Source organism: Schistocerca gregaria, chromosome 1 (genome assembly GCF_023897955.1).
Source record: "Schistocerca gregaria isolate iqSchGreg1 chromosome 1, iqSchGreg1.2, whole genome shotgun sequence".
Taxonomy (NCBI): Eukaryota; Metazoa; Arthropoda; class Insecta; order Orthoptera; family Acrididae; genus Schistocerca; species Schistocerca gregaria.
Genome location: NC_064920.1, coordinates 1,033,222,556 through 1,033,246,048, shown reverse-complemented (window position 1 = coordinate 1,033,246,048; position 23,493 = coordinate 1,033,222,556). Strand labels below are relative to the sequence as shown.

General features: G+C 42.6%; 1 protein-coding gene across 4 annotated transcripts in view; it reads right to left on the bottom strand.

Annotated features, from left to right (window-relative positions):
* Positions 1-23,493, bottom strand: part of LOC126279247 (sodium-dependent dopamine transporter) — a 571,586-nt gene that overhangs the window by 76,736 nt on the left and 471,357 nt on the right. For all 4 annotated transcript variants that reach the window (XM_049979661.1, XM_049979663.1, XM_049979660.1 and 1 more), the window contains exons 8-9: positions 4,548-4,651; positions 1,479-1,716 (exon numbers count right to left, since the gene is read on the bottom strand). In XM_049979661.1, coding sequence (XP_049835618.1) covers positions 1,479-1,716; positions 4,548-4,651 — 342 coding nt within the window. The remainder of the gene's footprint in view (positions 1-1,478; positions 1,717-4,547; positions 4,652-23,493) is intronic.

Here is a 23,493-nt window from a genome sequence, read left to right as displayed (position 1 = left end):
CAGACCTAAACTCCATCGAGCACGTCTGGGATGCTCTCGGTCGACGTATCGCTGCACATCTTCAAACCCCTAGGACACTTCAGGAGCTCCGACAGCTACTCGTGCAAGAATGGGAGGCTATAACCCAGCTGCTGCTCGACAACCTGATCCAGAGTATGCCAACCCGTTGTGCGGCCTGTGTACGTGTGCATGGTGATCATAGCCCGTATTGATGTCGGGGTACACACGCAGGAAACAGTGGCGTTTTGTAACACATGTATTTCGGGACGGTTTCCTCAACTTAACACCAATACCGTGGACTTACAGATCTGTGTCGTGTGTGTTCCCTATGTACCAATGCTATTAGCGCCAGTTTTGTGTAGTGCCATGTTTTGTGGCACCTCATTCTGCAATTATCCTTAATTTATGAGCATGAGTGTAGTTTGGTAAGAACACACAAAAATTACATCAAATCCCTGACGAATGCTTTCACGAGCCTCCCTATTCTTGGGACACACACTCAAGATTGCACAAACGTAAATGCTTGCACAAGCATCCATGACGTAATTCGATCAAGCATCAAGCTGCTTATACAGTTTGATGCTTGTGCAAATTTACCCTATACACGCTCAAGTACAACTGTGTATGGGTGCTTGTCAAGCACACAGTTACACGACGCAGTTACGTGCGTGGCCGCTATAGCCCAAGTCGGCCGACTCTGCGATCTTCGGCACAAATCGACATTTTCATGGATATATACAGGGTGGAGAAAAATTCTGTCACGAAATTTTAACCCTGGATAGCTGATGCCAGTAGGAACCAAAATTACTAAAGTTGAGTAGGTCGACAACGCACAGTTTTTAACTATGGAAACTTGGCACCATGCTCTCCGGTTGGCTGCGGTAGTGCCCTGTTGCCGGATGGTCTGGACAACGCATGATTGCGGATGCTTTGCCTGCGGGAGATCGCGAGAGATGTGTGAACCGACAACCATAGCACTGGCCGTCAACCGACGAACGGCAACAGGTTAAAATTTCGTGGCACAATTTTTCTCCGTCCTTTATAAACAGTTGCTTGCTGAGCCTGTTTAAATTTGTTTTCTAACAGTATTTTTATAGCTTCTGATGATGTTTTCACCACTTGACTATTTATCATGCTGGTCAGATAATAATCCAAAAATCAAAGTGCACAGTATCTGTTAGTGCTTAAATTAGTAATGCAAATTTTGTTAGAGGTTACCTTCTCATATTGTAAAGAAGCAAAATAATATGTTTAAAAAATATCAGTACATATTGCTGAGTAGGGGAACCCATGTTCTTCCACTGCTACAGTCCCAGTGCGACCTTAAACGAAGCCTATTATACAGTTAATTGTGTTACTGACTGAATGAATCGCGTTTTATCTACCATTAAAAGATTTTTCAACTGTTAACAGTATAAATGCGGAAGATTACTTGTACTCTGAACTATAATCATTAAGAAAAGAATACAGCTACATACCGAACTATCGAGACCCAATGTGAGCAACATCATGAAAAAAATCAGCGCCCAGAAGATCGATCCTGGCATAGTGGCGATGGCAGCTGGGTACACGATGAATACAAGACCAGGACCTTCAGTGGCTACATCCTGTATGGGGCGTCCTGATGCGTGAGCCATATATCCTAGGACTGAGAAGATAACAAAACCTGCTATGAAGCTTGTGCACGAGTTGATCAGACTGGTGAGCAGAGCATCCCTGTAAAATAAGAAAAAATATCGTCATATAAAGGCGTAATTAATAAAGGCTAAGCAAATTTTCTCGTAGAACACTTCGGGGATAGGTTCCTTACACCAAAACAAGAAAAAAATTCAGATAAACCAGATACACGTCCAAAAATCCTTCGGTTTGAGTTATTAATGGAAGTTTATAATTAAGGTGATTCGAGCTCTTCAACACAGAAACTATTAATGCTCGAAATGCCCTCCTCTTGCTTCTAAATGTGCATGCATTTATTGAATCATGGACTGTCGCATCCTTTCATTTACTCCCCAATGGTTTTGGACAGTGCTCCAGGAATGTTGATGGAGAGTTCCTGCATCCAGGTGGTGTGCTGCATAGACCAATTGCTTAATGTGCCCCAGAGATAATAATCCAAAGGATGTGGTCAGGGGAACGTGCAGATCATGGGACTGGAAGAGTGCAGAAAGTTGAAATAAGCAGTTCTCATAATATGCAATGATCAGCACATTACTCAAACTGGGGAACTATCAAGAATGGGGTTCCACAAGGGTCGGTCTTGGGTCCTTTGTTGTTCTTAATATATATGAATGACTTGCCATTCTATATTCATGAAGAGGCAAAGTTAGTTCTCTTCGCTGATGATACAAGTATAGTAATCACACCTGACAAACAAGAATTAACTGATGAAATTGTCAATAATGTCTTTCAGAAAATTACTAAGTGGTTCCTTGTAAACACACACTCACTGAAATTTGATAAGACACAGTATATACAGCTCTGTACAGTAATTGGTATGGCACCATTAATAAATATAGACATTAATCAGAAGCATATACCTAAGGTAGAATATTCAAAAATTTTAGGTGTGTCCTTTGATGAGAGATTAAATTGGAAGAAACACATTGATGATCTGCTGAAACGTTTGAGTTCAGCTACTTATGCAATAAGAGCCATTGCAAATTTTGGTGATAAACATCTTAGTAAATTAGCTCACTACACCTATTTTCACTCATTGCTTGCATATGGCATCATATTTTTGGGTAATTCATCACTGAGGAATAAAATATTTATTGCACAAAAGCGTGTAATCAGAATAATAGCTGGAGTCCACCCAAGATCATTTTGCAGACATTTATTTACGGATGTACGGATATTCACAGTAGCTTCTCAGTATATATACTCTCTTATGAAATTTGTTATTAACTACCAAACCCAATTCAAAAGTAATAGCAGTGTGCATAGCTACAATACTAGGAGAGAGGATGATCTTCACTATTCAAGATTAAATCAAACTTTGGCACAGAAAGGAGTGAATTATACTGCTACTAAAGTCTTTGGTCACTTGCCAAATAGTATCAAAAGTCTGACAGATAACCAACAAGTATTTAAGAAGAAATGAAAAGAATTTCTGAATGACAACTCTTTCTACTCCATAGAGGAATTTTTAGATATAAATTTTAAAAAAAGGTGTTATTTTAACTTAATTATGTTGTTAAATTTACTTAATTATGTCATGTATTGGAAAATTTGACTCGTTCCACATCATTACGAAATATCGTATTCATGATCCATGGAACTAGTATTAATCTAATCTAATCTAATGTAATCTTTACCTATCATCTGTCATGGTAGATACCAGCCAGTGCATCTCAAACACTGAGACTGAAATGTCCTGGAGCACCATCATCCATACAACATATGTTTGTTCTTATATACAGGGGCACATCTTCTAGTAGGGGTTGGAGTGTGTTCTGAATACAATTCCTGTAGACAGCACCTGTAAGACATACTGGGAGAACGTATGGCCATACCAGCTCGTCACCTATAGTCCAGCCCACTCATTAATCTTAAACTGCATGCCTGTACTGTAGCACTAAAATTGTGACTGGCCCATACATGTCGGTTGTGGAATTTTGTTGTTCCATCTCTTCCAAACATTGCCTCGTCTGTAAACAAAACTGAAGACACAAACAACAGATTGGCAATCTGTGCAACAAACAGTCGGCAAAAGTTCTCCCTTGGTGGGTGGTTGGCAGGCGTAAGGTCTTGCACACGTTGAAGATGATACTGATATACGAGCTGCTCGTGAAGTAGCCTCCGTGATGAACTTGGCGATGTACCACATGCCAGAGCCACTTGCCAGAGCCACTTGCCCTGCGCGCTTATACCCGGCTATTCTTCGACAGCCCACAGACCATCCTCTTCCTGGTCAGGTTGTGCCATGGATCCTATCTCAGCGACGTGACGATACATAACACCAAAGTTCGACGACTCGACTGCCCTCGGTCTGGAATAACTCTGTCTGATCAGCCCTGTAGCCTCGTGTCCATTACCATTCAGGTGGCCATACATAAAAATTATGTCTGCCCATTCATGAAATGAGTTCCTGTCATGTTTGAACAGAGCAGTGTCAGTTAATGTACTACTTGTAGTATATACACACAATGGACAGGTTAAACACAAACGAATGAGGAGTTAAACAAGTCTCCCTGGCAACACAATGCTGTTTAGGATACAATGAGTTTAACGGATGCATAGATAAGTGAAGTTGTTGGGTTGTACCGGGAAGGCCGTTGAACGTTAACTTTCATTAGTAACTCGAAAATGAAGTATTTTCGGATAGATGTTTATGTGAACTTGTATTTTTGTTTTGGCATAAGGAACCGGCCCCAAATTTTGGAAAAGCATTCTTGAAACACACCGTATTGTACGGTGAAAATATGTTTTATGTAAAGATAATTATTTTAATTCAATATAGAAATTTTATAACCTGTTGCAAAATAACATGAGTTTAGCCTATAAAAATAATAATTCAGTAATATATTTTTTCTGTATTTCATACTTACTTGTACACATTGTTGTGGTACTTGTTGTATGATGCGTAAGCGAGAAGGACACCGAAACCAGGACCGAGAGAGAAAAACACTTGTGTAGCGGCATCAACCCACACCTAGAACAAATGAAGCAATTTCAACTCTTTACGTTTCATTGTTTGAATCTTTTAAGAAACGTATTCTTCGTATTGGATTCCTCAGGTCTCAATATCTTTGATGATTTGTATGAAATGTCCTTTCTCTCTTTATTGGGGGTTATGGTGGCTATGGTAAGTATAGTAAGTGGAGCTAACATGCCCAGCATAAGGTTTGGAGATCAGTAGTATGCATGGAAAGCTGGGAGAGAGCTGCACGTATAATTAGTGGAATGGTGGGTGTCCATGCAATGCATTATATGAAATGTCTCTTGATAGAAGTTATTGCTCTATATGCAGCTAGAGCCATTTGAAGGAAAGTCTCCTACTCATGAACTTGGAGATCAAACATGGAGTTGATTAAATGCGGAAATCTAATACGAATTTAGTTCAAACACCCCTCCCCCCTAAATTCTTTATTTATGGAATAGTTTCGAGAGTTCAAATCTGATTTAAATTTTTCACATACAGGGGGTGGGAAAAATATGAAACACCACAGACACAACACATTCCCATGCCTAATAAGGTGTAAGATAACCACTGGCATCCAAAACAGTTTCCAATCGTCTCAAATGGCTCAAATGGATCTGAGCACTATGGGACTTAACATCTGACGTCATCAGTCCTCTAGAACTTAGAACTACTTAAACCTAACTAACCTAAGGACATCACACACATCCATGCCGGAGGCAGGATTCGAACCTGTGACCGTAGCGATCATGCGGTTCCAGCAATCGTCTGAGAATGCATAAATAAGGGTCCTGCATAGTTTTCAAGGGAATATTTTACCACTCTTCGTGCAAAAGAGTGGCAACTCCAGGTAACGACAGTGGAGGTGGATAGCAATCAGGTACCCTACTCCCAAAGTGGAGAACAACGGCTCAATAATATTGAGATCTGTTGACTGTGTTGGCCCGGGGGGACGTGGCAATTTACCTTTGTGATCACAAAGCCAGTCATGGATGACACAAGCTGGGATGGACCTCATCAGTCAACATGACATGGCTGTCCAAATCATCACCGGAACCTCCTGCCATGTTTCACTCTTGGGGCATAAACTAGGCCAGAAGTTGGAAACAATGTGAAACAAGACTCATCCAAAGAAATGACTTCTTCTAGTCCCTTACAGTTCAGGTTTTATACATATATCAAAAAACGTTTTGCATCACCCTGGTTTCCACAACTCCTGAAGTTGACTGTGGATATTGTATCACAGACACAGTCCCTTTGACTCTTCAGAGATACGAACACAGGACCTCTGCCTTTCGCGAGCAAGTGCTCTACCATCTGGGATATAGTGAAAGAGGAGACTGGTAGAACCAGAAAGGAACAGGAGCAAATAGCACTAAGGGTAGATGACACATTAGTAACCGATGGGTCTAGTGTGGCAAATCTATTTAACAAGTACTTTATATCTGTTACTGATAGAATGGGATTGTCAGGATCAGTAAATAATGCCCTTGAATATCTGAAACTAGCCTTTACAATTAGCTTCAGGTACATGAATATGTCACTCACTTCACCAAAAGAAATAACTTCCATAATAAAATCCTTAAAAGTTTCATATCAGCGCAAACTCCGCTGCAGGGTGAAAATCTCATTCTAGAGACAATTAGTTTATTTCTACAACGCAGACACGTTTCGACACCTATGTGGGTCAACTTTTTTTCTGTTGTATGTTGTTAGAAGTGTCTGCTTAGATCACGTCTCTACACATTTTGTGAAAGTGCATGTGAGGTGAAATAGTAAGCGGAAATTTGTGCAAAACTGAGTGAAAACAATGCACTATGTAGCAGTTGATCAAGACACTAACCAGTGAAAAACAGGACGAAAAATTTTGCAGATGACATGCTCTAAAAAAAAAAAAAGAAAAAGAAACGACTACTAAAACCGGTGAATAACAATACAGTTCAGTTAGCAATGTAATTTTAAGAAATAAAAATTTTACTCACAGATGATGACAAATAGGTGTCGAAACATGTCTGGATAAATATAAAAATAAACTATTTGTGTTCGTATATGGCTGATTTTCAAAACAGCCCAGTTTTCAAACCTCAAACGAGGGAGAACTTAGAGGAGCTTCAAACCTTAGTACAATGATTATAATGGAACTTAATGAGGAATGCATGTTGCAGTAACAACAGATGCAGTCCTTGCAAACTGCAAAATACGAAAATCTTTCTATTCAGTACTCGCCATCTTTGCTACTAACGCCTTATAACGTAAGACACAGGAAACAGTGCATATTCATGCACACACGTATACAAACAAGACTGTTTGAGTTGCTCTTTCATTTTATATTAATTTTAATTGTAAGCTGAACTTAAAAAATGCTACAAAGCCAGATATTAATTTTGAAACACTCGGTACTTCCTTTTACCCAGAATGTAGATGGTGTTGCTCCTACCTACTTCATATAATTCCGCTATATCCAAGCATGCCAATTTCACGTTTATTGCATAACATTTCATGATGTAATTTTAGTGGTCAACACTATGTATGGTTGTATGTGATTTGATAAGTCAGACGTCACAAGAAAGTAAAACAGAGTCTACATCAATATCTGCATGTACATGTGTGAATCAAATTTAAGTGCCTGGCAGAGGGTTCATCGAATCACCTTCACAATTCTCTATTATTACAATGCCCTTCTTTGAACTTTTTCGATGTACTCCGTCAATCTTATCTGGTAAGGATTCCACACCGCGCAACAGTATCTAAAAGAGGACAGCAAGCGTAGTGTAGGCAGTGCCCTTAGTAGGTCTGTTACATTTTCTAAGTGTCCTGCCAATAAAACGCAGTCTTTGGTTAGCCTTCCCCATAACACTTTCTGTGTGTTCCTTCCAATTTAAGTTGTTTGTAATTGTAATTCCTAGGTATTTAGTTGAATTCACGGCCTTTAGATTTGACTGATTTATCATGTAACCGAAGTTTAATGGACTCCTTTTAGCACTCACGTGGATGACCTCACACATTTCGTTATTTAGGGTTAATTGCCAATTTTCGCACCATACAGATATCTTTTCTAAATCGTTTTGCAATTTGTTTTAATCTTCTGATGACTTTACTAGTCGATAAACGACAGCGGCATTTATATTAGCGAGTTGTTTTGTTATTATCAATGGCTGCAAGTGACGTGATAGATTACTAAAGTTGACATTTTAGTTTTGAATTTTCGGACTCCAGTTTCCTGAGACTCACATAACTTTTGGGGAACCTGTCTATGAGAAAAGTTTTATATCTCTTTACTCGGCTCTTCCCTGTCTCTAAAAGTTATTGAAATGACATTTCAAGTTACTAGATACCGAATAGTGAAATATTTGACTTAACTGCCACTGTTTGAAAATTCGTTAGAGCCCAGATTTGTTGCAGACACTTGTAGACATCATTTGCATGTCTGTTTGTTCATAGTCATTTAGTATCCTTTGTTCTACTTCTTTCATTGCATTAATCTTCTTAATCACTGCATTTTCATATTACTTGCTAAATCGTGATTCGAAAATTCTCGCATAAGTATTACTCTTCCAGTTGACATTGCTTGTTTCTGCGTAATCTTTACAATAAACAGATATTACGAACTGAAACTTAATGAGGTATCTGGGACAAAATTATCTCCTCTGTGGTGTCACCGCCAAACACCACACTTGCTAGGTGGTAGCCTTTAAATCGGCCGCGGTCCGGTAGTATACGTCGGACCCGCGTGTCGCCACTATCAGTGACTGCAGACCGAGCGCCGCCACACGGCAGGTCTAGAGAGACTTCCTAGTACTCGCCCCAGTTGTACAGCCGACTTTGCTAGCGATGGTTCACTGACAAATTACGCTCTCATTTGCCGAGACGATGGTTGGCATAGCCTTCAGCTACGTTTTTTGCTACGACCTACCAAGGCGCCAGTATCCGTACTATTGATATTGTGAATCATGTACCATAATGAGCGACGTTCTCCATGAATGGATTAAAGTTAAGTATTCCACCAGCTACGTCCGTTTTCCTCAATTCTAATTTCCTTGTCAAGTTCCAGACCTCACGCCAGCCTGCGTGAGCTAAAACGCGTGCATTTCGGCCTCCTTTAACCATACGGTTGGCTCTCCTGCCAACCACAACATCCTCCATGATACCAACATGGATTCCAAAAACATAGATCATGTCAAACGCATCTCGCACTTATCTCACATGACATACACGTACTGAAAGCCAAGGATCAAGGCAGTCAGATAGCTGAGGTACTTCTCGATTTACGAAAAGGATTTGACTCAGTACCACACCTACGCTTATTATCGAAATTACGATCGTATGGGTTATCAGATAAAATATGTGACAGGGCTGAGAATTTCTTGATAGGAAGAACGCAGAATGTTATCCTGGATGGCGAGTCATCGACAGATGTAAAAGTAACTTCGGTTGTCCCCGAGGAAAGTGCACTGGGACCTTTGCTTTCCGTCCCTCGAAATTGAATTCATTGTCTAACCTCTGCGTCGACTCGCTCAGTAGTTTGTATCGGGGAGGCAAAGTCCTTCGAAAAATGTGAGATAATGTTGATGACGAGGCGTTCCATGACAAAAATTACAGCTTAATAATGAAGTGGAAGGACTGTGGTACCACATGAGAAAAATGTCTTGGAAAAATTATTTATCTTAATCGAAGTTGGGATAAAATTACTTAGTTAAGGAAAAATTCTAGAATGCACTTAATCTTTTACTGTAATCTATTTATCCACCAATCTGTCATTTAAGCTCCTACAAGTGAAACTTTATAAAAATAAATGCGTTTATAGTCTTATGACAGACACAACAAGAGCGAACGTGCAAAAGCAAACTGCATATTCTATCTGCATAGGTGGATAAGAGTACGCACTCAGTTGAGCAAGGGTTCACAGGTGAAATAAATTTGCAGCGGTCACAGAGGTAAGATACAACACCTATGTAGTCAGTAAATTCATCATGCCACCATTCATTACATTTATCACACTGTATCTTGTCATAATCGAAATCACATCCGCACCACGGGCAAATATATTTACTTTTTTTACAAAGCTGTGAGCAATTAACATTTTGCAGAGTGGGTTTGTCGTGTTGTAGAAGAAGCTCTTTTCTTTTCCTCTCTTCATTTCGATTTTCGGTCTCCTGTTCCTGATCGAAAACATTCTTCACCGGTAGTTAGCTTACTTCTGTCAGCTGACGACAGTTTTGGCAGAAGATGTGTCAGAAATGAACTAGCAAGCTTTCACGGTTCTAGCAATGAATTCTAGCGCTTCCGTGGAAGTAACTGGCTTTATTTACTTAGCTACAGTACTGTCTCCAGCTGTGTTTTTATACCCTATCGTGTGAACAGCAGTTTCGACTTTCGCAGGAGCACGAGAAGGAACAAAATCTTTTTCTGAACAGACATTAGGATTGTATGGGTATATACCCCTTACTTCAAATGCTTTTGCTGCCTTTTCTAGTGTTGCTGTCCATCAGGAGGCACTTCTAAATAAACCATGAAGGTGATGAGTACTCTTACACAAAATTTCATTCGCTAGTAATAACCGAGATCGAACCTTTACAATGTCTTTCAACAAATATACGCTGTTGTACCCAACAAGAAGAAAAATGTGGTTGACATATGTATCGTTAGATACTGCTATGTGGTCAAGGGAGCAATACTGTGTAGATTTAACAGCTAATTCAATTAACTAAATTGCATTGACTGTTTGGTTAAAACCTTTTAAATTACTAGTTGCATAACTCAGGTACTAACAAAAATGCTTTCTTATCTCAATATTAGCCAATAGAGCCAGAGGAAGTATTGACGAAGATGAAAAAGGGCCCAGTATACTGACAAGGGAAGTAGAGAAGGCGATAAAGTACATGAAGAGTATGAAAGCTACAGGGGATTACGACATACCAGTGAATTTGCTTAAAGAAATTGGAAATGAAAGTTTGAAAGTTCTGACACAACTCATAAACAAGATCTATGAAACTGGAGAATGGCTCTGAGCACTATGGAACTTAACTGCTGAGGTCATCAGTCCCCTAGAACCTAGAACTACTTAAACCTAACTAACCTAAGGACAACACACACGTCTATGCCCGAGGCAGGATTCGAACCTGCGACCGGAGCGGTCGCGCGGTTCCAGACTGTAGCGCGTAGAACCACTCGGCCACTCCGGCCGGCAAACTGGAGAATGGCCTGAAGACTTTGTGGACGTCTCTTGAGAAGAAAAAGCAAGTCAAGAAGTGTAGTGATTATAGAAAAATGAGTCTGATATCGCATGTGGCAAAGATCATTGCAAGAATACTAAATAGACGGTTGGAAAACAAAATTGAAGAAGTGATGGGAGAAGACCAGTTTGTCTTCAGGAAAGGAAAAGGGACCAGAGACAGCAGTGGCATGATGAGGATATTGTCAGAGAGAGCTTTGGCCATTAACGAAGAAGTTTGGGCTTGTTTTATAGACTGGCAGAGGGCCTTCGACAGACTCAATTGGAATATATTGACGATCATCCTTAAGGAAACAGGAATCAAATGGAGAGATCGGAGACTCATAAGGAACTTGTACCTGGGGCAAAGGGTAAAGGTACGACTGAACTATGGAGAAACGAAGTGTGGAAATAGGAAGGGGAGTGAGACAAGGATGTTGTCTGCCGCCAAGTCTCTTCAACCTGTATGGATAAATGCTGGCGAGAGAAGCGCTGAAAGGCTGCGGAAACTTCAAAGTAGGGGTACGTCTCATCAACACCATCAAGTATGCACACGACCTGGTAGTGCTCGCAAAAATCAGAGACAGCTGCAACACATGATGAACAATTTGGTGGAAACGGAAAGAAAATACGGCATGGAAATCAACATCGAAAAATCAAAAGTGATGCGCATATCAAAACGTGAGAAACACTTGAAGATAACTGTTGACAATCGGGAACTGGAAAACGTGAATCAGTTCAAGTACCTGGGAAGTTTTATCACAAAGGATGCCCACTGCACCAACGAAATCCCAGAAAGAATCGCCATGGCCAAAGCTGCTTTCAACAAGAAGAGGACTCTGCTGACCAGCAAGTTGAGTTTGGCATTGAGGAAAAAACTGATAAAGTGCTACATTTGGAGCATTGCACTGTATGGAGCAGAGACATGGACCATGAGAAAGAAGCAGGAAAAATGCTTAGAGAACTTTGAAATGTGGTGCTGGAGGAGAATGGAAGAGACCAAGTGGACAGATCGCATATAAAATGACGATGTACTACGAAGAGTAGAAGAGAAGTATTCTGCGTACAATTCTTCAGAGAAAGGCCAACTGGATTGGACGTGTACTTAGAGACGAGGGACTCATACATGATGTCATCAAGGGAAACGCAGAGGAAACGCAGGACGAGGATGAAGAAGAAGAATTCAAAATCTACCTACGTCTACATCTACATTTAATCTCCGCAAGCCACCCAACGGTGTGTGGCGGAGGGAACTTTACGTGCCACTGTCATTACCTCCCTTTTCTGTTCCAGTCGCGTATGTTTCGCGGGAAGATCGACTGTCTGAAAGTCTCCGTGCGCGCTCGAATCTCTCTAATTTTACATTCGTGATCTCCTCGGGACGTATAAGTAGGGGGAAGCAATATATTCGATACCTCATCCAGAAACGCACCCTCTCGAAACCTGGCGAGCAAGCTACACAGCGATGCAGAGCGCCTCTCTTGCAGAGTCTGCCACTTGAGTTTGCTAAACTTCTCCGTATCGCTACCACGGTTACCAAATAACCCTGTGACGAAACGCGCAGCTCTTCTTTGGATCTACTCTCTCTCCTCGGTCAACCCGATCTGGTACGGATCCCACACTAACGAGCAATACTCAAGTATAGGTCGAACAAGTGTTTTGTAAGCCACCTCCTATGTTGATGGACTACGTTTTCTAAGGACTCTCTCAATGAATCTCAACCTGGCTCCCGCCTTACCAACAATTAATTGTATATGATCATTCCACTGCAAATCGTTCCGCACGCATACTCCCAGGTATTTTACAGAAGTAACATCTGGACGACATGAACGATGGAAGGAGATACAACAGACTGAAGGAAGAAGCTGAAGACAGGGAGGGAACAGTGGAATCAGAAGTTCTCCGTACGAAGACATGGACCTGCCACTAGGCAGAATACTACATAATGAATAGTAATATCTCAATATTAAGAAAGGCTAGAGAAGCAAGAGCGAACGTACAGTTATAGTATCGCTGCGCGCTGCTTAATGGTGAGACGATGTCTGTTTCCCGCCAGGTGGAGCAACATAGAAAAACTTTGAGCGCGTACTGTTACAAGATTCGTACTCTTGGCCAAATTGCCCTTATCATTTTTAGAGTGAGGTATGTGGATGTCGAATAAATCGCGGAGCTGCCGTTTATTCCATTGTTGCCAAGGAAAGGGGTAAACAAAGGGCAAGAATCGTCCTGCACCATAAACAAACTACTGACAAATGAGCCGTGTGTCAATGAAGCTGCAGATGAAGCCTCGCCGCGGCAGTGTGCGATTGCTACCATTAGTGACTGACGGCAAGGATGGCTGTGAGGCCGCAGCGGCACTGCCAAGTCACTAACACACGCACGTGATTTGCATTTGGCTGCGCAATAAATCAGGACCATCTCTCGCCGAGGAACAACACTCTTCCATTACTGGTGCCGGGCAGGGCGTGAACGTGATGTGAATGCTCTAGCGGACCGCGGGCGCAGCTCCCGTTCGCACTGCACACGTTTGCCAAAGTGGCGCTGATGCATGTCCTGGCAAGCAAATAATTATTTATAGCTAGTGACCGTTCGATGTAAAAGAATTCCCATTCTGGAAAACTTGGGAGTCCTGGATCAACTCAATAGCCTGAAACTATAAGCGTTACTTCGAAGAAACACATTCAGATTAGACTATATGCCATTTGTTCTGTAAAAATATAGATAGCAGATCGTCGGAGCTGTGGAACATGTTAGAAAAAGGAAAATATAACACGTATTTTTGCAGAAGAACTAATACGCTTACATTCCATGCAAAGATCCCAAGTGATACTGATACTGAAGGATGTGTAGAAAATAATTTATTCTACAGTTTTTAAAATATTCCCGGCTTTCTTTCTTCATTCGTGTCAGAGGTACACTAAAATGAAAACTTATACAATACATACAAAGAAAACTATACAATATTCACCCAGAATTGGGCAACTTTGGTAGCATTGGGTGCTTCAGACGTTAAGTCGTTCATGCTACAGCTGGTTGGGCATAAGTTACATTTGAAGAGATACCGGATTGTCTGCAATTCACCGCATTCGCACAGTGTTGTGTTGGCATTTGGAAGATCCATTTAAGGAGATTGTCCCTCGATCTTACGACTTCTGTCCGTAGTCTGTTCAAGGACTTCCAGATAACCCACTTCTCCATGTGTCCAGGCTGAAGCTGATTCCTGCACGTGGTGCCCCTTCATAGGTACTTGGAATAGATTTTCCAGTACTGAACCGAGCATCAGCATTCCAGAAGTACAAGCAAATGATATTCCGGACAATTATCCCATTGTCGAATAAAGCGTAAGAATTCAAATAGTAGTGGCTTATTTACAAGTAACCTGGATACGTACCTATTACACTGATGCAACAAAAGTCATTGTATACCTCCTAATATCTTACCAGACCTTTTCTCCGACGTAATGCAGCAACTCAATGTGGCATGGACTCAACGAGTCATTGGAAGTCCTCTGCATCAACGCTGAGCCATGCTGCTTCTCTAGCCGTCCATAATTGCGAAAGCGTTGCCGGTGTAGAATTTTGTGCATGAACTGACCTCTCGATTGTGTCCCATAAATGTTTGATGGGACTCATGTCGAGAGATCTGGGCGAACAGATCATTCGCTCGAATTGTCCAGAATGTTTTTAAAACCAATTGTGAACAACTGTGGCCCGGTGGCATGGTGTATCGTTGTTTGGGAACGTGAAGTCCATGAATGGCTGCAAATGGTTTCCAAATAGCCGAATGTAACCATTTTCAGTCAATGATCGGTTCAGTTGGACTAGAGGATCCAATCCATTACATGTAAACACAGCCCACCGCCAGCTTGCACAGTGCCTTGTTGACAACTTGAGTCCATGGCTTCGTGAGGTCTGCGGCGCTCTCGAACCCTACCATCAGCTCTTACTAACTGAAATCGAGATTCATCTGATGAGGCCACGTTCTTCCAGTCGTCTAGGGTCCAACTGATATGGTCACGAGCCCAGGAGAGGCGCTGCAGGCGCTGTCGTGCTGTTAGCAAAGGCTCTCGCGTCGGTCGTCTGCTGCTATAGCCCATTAACGCCAAATTTTGCTGCACTGTACTAACTGATACGTTCGTCGTATATCCCGCTTTGATTTCTGTTGATATTTTACACAGTGTTGCTTGTCTGTTAGCACAACTCTACGCAAATGTCGCTGCTCTCGGTCGTTAGGTGAAGGGCGTCCGCTACTGCGTTGTCCATGGTAAAAGGTGAGGCCTGAAATTTGGTATGATCAGCACACTCCTGACGCTGTGGATCTCGGAATATTGAATTCCCTAACAATTTCCGAAATGGAACGTCCCACGCGTCTAGCTCCAAGTACAATTCTGCTTTCAAAGTATGTTGAAACCTGTCGTGCGGCCATAATCACGTAGGAAACTTTTCCACAATAATCACTTGAATGCATATTACAGCTCCGCCAATGCACTGCCCTTTCATACCTTGTGTATGCGATACTAAATCTGTTCACCGTAAGAATAAACCTCATGGTAACATTACACCATGTAGTCTTCCGCGTTTGCTTTAATGTCTTTGGATTTCGTTTCACGTAGGGCGGAATTCGAACTCTCTCGAGTACAGTCAGGTACACTAATAGGGGTAAGTTTTATGCTGTGCGTTATACGCACATCGACTGAGCGATAATACCGGACAACAGCTTTATCGGCGCATTTAATTTGAACAATACTGTCTAGCAAGCTGGTCTAAATTATCTGCACTGAGGAGTTGCAGTTGCGGGTAAGACGTTAAAAGAGACGAGCAGAGGAAGCTATATAGCTTCGAATGTCATTCGATTTTTAAAGAGAATGAAATAATATTCGACAAAATTCCAGCAATCCTCACGGTTCTTACGGGACCAGACGGAAAGCATAGCGTGCTCTCGTTCGTAGCTAACAGAGTACTGTAATTAAAAGCAAGAATAATAAAAATTCTCAACCTAAACGCTGGGTATTTTTTCTGCGCGCTCTGTGTGTGACTCAAATGCGTATTGCATAGATTTCATCGTACAGACAAATATTGAAGCCACTGCCATCTGGTAATTTTGAGCTCTTTACATATCCGAATCCGAGAAATACATATCAGTAGTGGAAGTGTATTCGAGCACGTTGATAACGAGTCAATCAGCAACAGAAGCAACGAAGCTATCCAAGCGCTACATTTTCTTCTTTTATGACGTCCGTTCGACATTGGCGTGTAACGAAGCTTCGTGAATTAGTTCCAGTAAGTCTGGTAGCTTAAATGTATTGTTCTTTTTCATGACAAATTCTTTAGTTTGTTACCAGATCAGTTCTGTTGGGTTCATGTTGCAATGTTACGGTGGCAACTGTAAAAATGCAGCAGCTGAATTGTGCTCGATGCCGTGAAATTATTTTTTTCCACATTTCTACACGCTTATCACTTTGGTTCGTGTGAGACCACACTTGTGGTAGAAAACAATGGATGTAGTCTAAATAAATAGTATTTGATTTTCCATTTTGGCCTAAAATTTAATTTATGTTTCCTTAATTCAGGCAATTTTGAATAATCCAGAATTTATATTTGCAATGAAAACTGGAATTTTGCATCCAGTGTTTAATTAGATACAAGAATATTGCATTTTTCATAGAAAATGATGATTAGATATTGTGGTACGTTGATTTTTTTTGGACCATCTAATTACAACTGAATGAAACAACTATTGTGCCATACCCGTTTCGTCTTTATTCTTTGCAAGGCATCTTCAGTGACCCGGAATATGTACATATTTTTGTTTATACTGTTTACTTTAAATTTGGGGCAATGCATGTACAGATACAAACAGTTCTGGCAGTTTGCTCTTCTATGACTGTCAACATACCATAACATTATTCGCAACCGAGGACGACAGGACTACAAAAGTTGAAGATGATTAGAAGACAATCTGAATAGCCGTCTTAGATTGTTTGCAGATGATGCTGTCGTTTACCGTCCTGTAAAGTCATCAGATGATCAAAACGACTTGCAAAATCATTTAGATAAGATATCTGTATGGTACGATAAGTGGCAAATGACCCTGAATAAGGAAAAGTGTTAAGTTGTTCACATGAGTACTAAAAGAAATCAGCTAAATTTAGATTACGCGATAAGTCACACAAATCTGAAGGCTGTAAATTCAACTAAATAATTAGGGATTATTATTACAAATAACCTAAATTGGAACGATCACATAGATAATATTGTGGGTAGAGTAAACCAAAGACTGCGATTCACTGGCAGAACACTTAGAAGGTGCAACAGGTCTACTAAACAGACTGCTTACACCACGCTTGTCCGCCCTATTCTGGAGTATTGCTGCGCGGTGTGGGATCCACATCAGGTAGGACTGATGGATGACATCGAAAAAGCACAAAGAAGGGCAGCTGGTTTTGTATCATCGCGAAATAGGGGAGATAGTGTCACAGACATGATACGTGAATTGCAGTGGCAATCATTAAAACAATGGCGTTTTTCGTTGGGACTGGATCTTCTCATGAAATTTCAATCACCATTTTTCTCCTCCGATTGCGAAAACATTCTGTTGGCAATCACCTACATAGGGAGAAATGACCACACGATAAAATAAGAGAAATCAGGGCTCTCACGGCTAAAATTTAAGTGCTCGTTTTTCGCGCGTGCCGTTTGAGAGTGGAACGGTAGAGAGACAGCGTGAAGGTGGTTCATTGAACCCTCTGCCAGGCACTTTATTGTGAATAGCAGAGTAATCACGCAGATGTAGATGTAGATCCACCGACACAGGGCAAGCAACTTTCAAGTAAAATATTTCCTCTGTACGGGAATATACGTAGTGGATGTACGAATACAGTTTTTTGACAGACGGTTGACGGCATATGGAAGTTTGGGTCTGGCCGTGAGTCGTGTACGGATAGCCAAACGGTAAGGCGGCCGCTCGCAATAAGCGGGAAATCCGGGTTCGTGTACCGGTCCGGCACAAACTTTCACTGTCATCAGTCCGTTATACCGCTGATGGTTGTTCATATTGGGTTTATATCAGCAACATAATGCCCGCATGCACACGGCGAGAGTTTCTACTGCGGTTCTTGGTGCTTGTCAAAACCTCTCTTGCCCCGTAGGGTTGTCGCATGTTTCCCTGATTGAGGACGTTTGATGCATTATGAACATAACCCTTCAACCAGCTCGGAATTTTGATGATCTAACGTGCAAATTGGCCGGAATTTGGCATGATATCCCTCACGAGGACATCCAACAACTCTGTCAATCAGTGCCAACGCGTGAACCCCTTTCTCTTAAGAAGTCATCTTTTTTTTGTCTTAGAAAGTGTTAAGTAGATATCCATCAATAATAAGCATTTTGTGTTTTCTGTTAAATTTAGTTCTTGCCACATGACAGGCGTCGAACCTGATCAACTCACTTGTTTATGAAAAATGTCAATTTTAGAGCCTCGCATTCCCCGCCCCCCTCCTTTACGACAAATTTCTGAGGAAGCCCATATCACCATGACCAAGAAGCAAAAAAAGTAATATTTTAATGAGACACGCAGTTACAGCAAATCAGCGCTTATCTTCTCGCTACGATATCTCGCTGCTGGCAAATACTTTCGAAGACGTGAAACTTGCAAGTAAAACTACACCTTAAAGTACTTGAGGCATAGTTATGTATACGTGTTACGCAACAATCCGTGCACGAAAGGATTATATTCGGGTAAGTAGTATATAATGCTGCCTGAAAACGACTTCTTGGTGCCCTCCATCGGTAATATTGCACTTCAGTATGGTGTTGGCCCAGCCTTAGCCTTGATGACAGCTTCCAGTCTCGCAGGCAAACGTCCAGTCAGGTGCTGGAAGGTTTCTTGGGGAATGGCAGCTCATTCTTCACGTGAGTGCTGCACTGAGGAGAGGTATGTGAGGCCTGGCACGAAGTCGGCGTTCCAAGACATTCAAAAGGTGTTATGTAGGATTAAGGTCAGGACTGTGTGCAGGCTAGTCCTTTACAGGGATGGTATTGTCATGTACCCACTCCACCGCAGGCCGTGTATTACGAACAGGTGCTTGATCGTGTTGAAAGATGCAATTTCCATCCCCGAATTCTTCTTGAACAGTGGGAGTCAAGAAGATCCTTAAAACATCGAATTAGGCCTGTGATGTGATAGTGCCACGCCAAACCACAAGGGGTGCATGCCTCCTCCATGAAAAACACAACCACACCATAACACCACGGCCTACGAATGTTGTTGGCGCAACACAAGCTGGCAGATGCCGTTCACCGGGCATTCGCCATACCCACAGCCTGCCATCGGATCGCCACATTGTGTACCGTGATTCGTCACTCCACACAACGTTTTTTCACTGTTCAATTGTCCAATGTTACACCAAGCGAGGAGTCATTTGGCATTTACAGGCGTGATGTGTGGCTTATGAGCAGCTGCTCGACCATGGAATGCAAGTTTTCTCACCTCCTACCTTAAGCTCATAGTAATTGAATTGGATCCTGATGCAGTTTAGAATTCCTGTGTGATGGTCTGGACCCACATTACGACCCTCTTCAACTGTCGGCGATCTCTATCAGTCAACAGTCGAGATCGGCCTGTACGTTTTTGTGCTGTACGTGTCCCTTCACGTTTCCACATCACTATCACATCGGAAACAGTGGACCTGGGGATGTTTAGGAATGTGGAAATCTCGCGTACAGACGTATGACACAAGTGACACCCAATCACCGGACCACGTTCGAAATCCGTGAGTTCCGCGGAGCGTCCCCTTCTGCTCTCTCACGATGCCTAATGACTACTGAGGTCGCTGGTATGGAGTACCTGGCAGTAGGTGTCAGCACAAAGCACCTGATATGAACAACGTACGTTTTGGGGATGTTCGGATACTTTTGATCACGTATATATATATATAAAACATTGCATTAATTAATTTTTTAAAATATCGTTGTTGTAGTGTACCGTACACTGTAGTCTCTGGGCAATAAATCATATGATTCATTCTTAAGATTTGTGTTTTTGTACTCGTCTGTCCTAATGTCCAATAACGCTGGCAATAATTAATACATTCCGATGCACTACGAACGCTCTTTCGTCTTATTTTGAGCTCATTATACAAAATAAAACAACAAATAGCGAACACAAAGATATCCAGAGACTGTAGCAAGCGGGAGACTGTCCATAGGCGGTACAATAATTCCAGACAGCGCAACATATTTCAAAAAATGGTTCAAATGGCTCTGAGCACTATGGGACTCAACTGCTGTGGTCATCAGTCCCCTAGAACTTAGAACTACTTAAACCTAACTAACCTAAGGACATCACACACATCCATGCCCGAGGCAGGATTCGAACCTGCGACCTTAGCAGTCGCACGGTTCTGGACTGCGCGCCTAGAACCGCGGGACCAACGCGGCCGGCGCAACGTATTTCAAAAGCTTTTGATGTACTCAATGTTATTGTGTAACAATATTGACCGTCTAGGGGCCGCTTTGTCTGATGGTGAACATTGCTCAAAATTCAACTAACTGTCGACAGCACTCTCGCACACTACAGAATTTATTGAGCACTTGCCTCCTAGATACGTGGCCATACATTCGTACAAAATAGTACAACGGTTTTATACCATCATTACACTGTGTCTCTATATTAATTAACCACATAAAGCATCTCCTACTAGCACAAGAATAGACCTACACTGAGATGACAGAAGTCATGGGATGCCTCCTAATATCGTGTCGGACCTCCTTCTACGTGGCGTAGTGCTGCACCTCGATGTGACATGGACACAACAAATTGGTGGAGGTTTCCTGCAGAAGTATTGAGCCCTGCTGCCTCTACAACTATCCATAATTGTGACAGTGTAGCCAGTGCAGGGTTTTGTGCGCGAACAGACCTCTGCAGCTGCAGGGGATGTCATGATTTTAGCAAAGGCACTGGCGTAGGTCGTCTGCTACCTTTGCCCACAAACGCCAGATTTCGCTATTTTAATGGATTCGTTCTCTGTACGTCCCGCTTTGATTTTTGAGATTATTTGCCGCAGTGTTGCTTGTCTGTTAGCACTGACAGCTCCACGCAAACGCCGCTGCTCTCGGTCATTAAGTGAAGGCCATCAGTCACTGCGTTGACCGTGGTGAGAGGTAGTGCCTAAGGTTTGGTATGATCGGCACACTCTTGAGACTGTGGATCCCGGATTATTGAATTCCCTAAAGATTTCGGAAATGGAACGTGCCATGTTTCAAGCTTCAACTACCATTCCGCGTTCGGAGTCTTTTACTCCTGTGGTGCGGCCAGAATCACGCCAGAAACTTTTCACATGAATCACCTGAGTACAAATGACAGTTCCGCCATCGCACTGTCCCTTTATACCTTGTGTATGGGAAACTACGGCCATCTGCATATAAGCATATAGCTGTCCCATGGCTTTTGTCACCTCACTGTGTAATTAGACGTCTATCGTACTTAGCTATGAAAAGGAATTTTTCCATCGTTTACGAAATTCGATTGACAACCATAGCAACAAAAATTCAGCACCATTGCTGTTACTAATAAACAAACATGTGGATGCAGGGAAAATGGTGTAATATTACACTACTGGCCATTAAAATTGCTACACCACGAAGGTGACGTGCTACAAACGCGAAATTTAACCGACAGGAAGGAGATGCTGTGATAAGCAAATGATTCAGAGCATTCACACAAGGTTGGCGCCGGTGGCCACACCTGCAACGTGCTGACATTAGGAAAGTTTCCAACCAATACTCATACACAAACAGCAGTTGACCGGCGTTGCCTGGTGAAACGTTGTTGTGATGCCTCGTGTAAGGAGGAGAAATGCGTACCATCACGTTTCCGACTTTGATAAAGGTCGGATTGTAGCCTATCGCGATTACGGTTTATCGTATCGCGACATTGCTGCTAGCGTTGGTCGAGATCCAATGACTGTTAGCAGAATATGGAATCGGTGGGTTCAGGAGGGTAACACGGAACGCCGTGCTGGATCCCAATGGCCTCGTATCACTAGCAGTCAAGATGACAGGCATCTTATCCGCATGGCTGTAACGGATCGTGCAGCCACGTCTCGATCCCTGGGTCAACAGATGGGGACGTTTGCAAGACAACAACCATCTGCACGAACAGTTCGGCGACGTTTGCAGCAGCATGGACTATCAACTCGGAGACTGTGGCTGAGGTTACCCTTGACGCTGCATCACAGACAGGAGCGCCTGCGATAGTGCACTCAACGACGAACCTGGGTGCACGAATGGCAAAACGTCATTTTTTCGGATGAATCCAGGTTCTGTTTACAGCATCATGATGGTCGCATCCGTGTTTGGCGACATCACGGTAAACGCACATTGGAAGCGTGTATTCGTCATCGCCATACTGCCGTATCACCCGGCGTGATGGTATGGGGTGCCATTGGTTACACGTCTCGGTCACCTCTTGTTCGCATTGACGGCACGTTGAACAGTGGACGTTACATTTCAGATGTGTTACGACCCGTGGCTCTACCCTTCATTCGATCCCTGCGAAACCCTACATTTTAGCAGGATAATGCACGACCGCATGTTGCACGTCCTTGACGGGCCTTTCTGGATACAGAAAATGTTCCACTTCTGCCCTGGCCGGCACATTCTCCAGATCTCTCACCAATTGAAAACGTCTGTTCAATGGTGGGCGAGCAACTGGCTCATCACAATTAGCCAGTCACTACTCTGGATGATCTGTGGTATCGTGTTGAAGCTGCACGAGCAGCTGTACCTGTACACGCCACCCAAGCTCTGTTTGACTCAATGCCCAGGCGTATCAAGGCCGTTATTACAGCCAGAGGTGGTTGTTCTGGGTACTGGTTTCTCAGGATCTACGCACACAAATTGCGTGAAAATGTAATCACTTGTCAGTTCTAGTATAATATATTTGTTCAATGAATACCCGTTTATCATCTGCATTTCTTCTTGGTGTAGAAATTTTAATGGCCAGTAGTGTACATTTTCGGTCTTAGCGCAAAATGTATGCAACAACGTCGTACCAACTTCAGATGGCTATTTCGGTTTGATTCTGAATGTTAGTGAAATGCGGAATACACTATACTTCTTACATACACTCCTGGAAATTGAAATAAGAACACCATGAATTCATTGTCCTAGGAAGGGGAAACTTTATTGACACATTCCTGGGGTCAGATACATCACATGATCACACTGACAGAACCACAGGCACATAGACACAGGCAACAGAGCATGCACAATGTCGGCACTAGTACAGTGTATATCCACCCTTCGCAGCAATGCAGGCTGCTATTCTCCCATGGAGACGATCGTAGAGATGCTGGATGTAGTCCTGTGGAACGGCTTGCCATGCCATTTCCACCTGGCGCCTCAGTTGGACCAGCGTTCGTGCTGGACGTGCAGACCGCGTGAGACGACGCTTCATCCAGTCCCAAACATGCTCAATGGGGGACAGATCCGGAGATCTTGCTGGCCAGGGTAGTTGACTTGCACCCTCTAGAGCATGTTGGGTGGCACGGGATACATGCGGACGTGCATTGTCCTGTTGGAACAGCAAGTTCCCTTGCCGGTCTAGGAATGGTAGAACGATGGGTTCGATGACGGTTTGGATG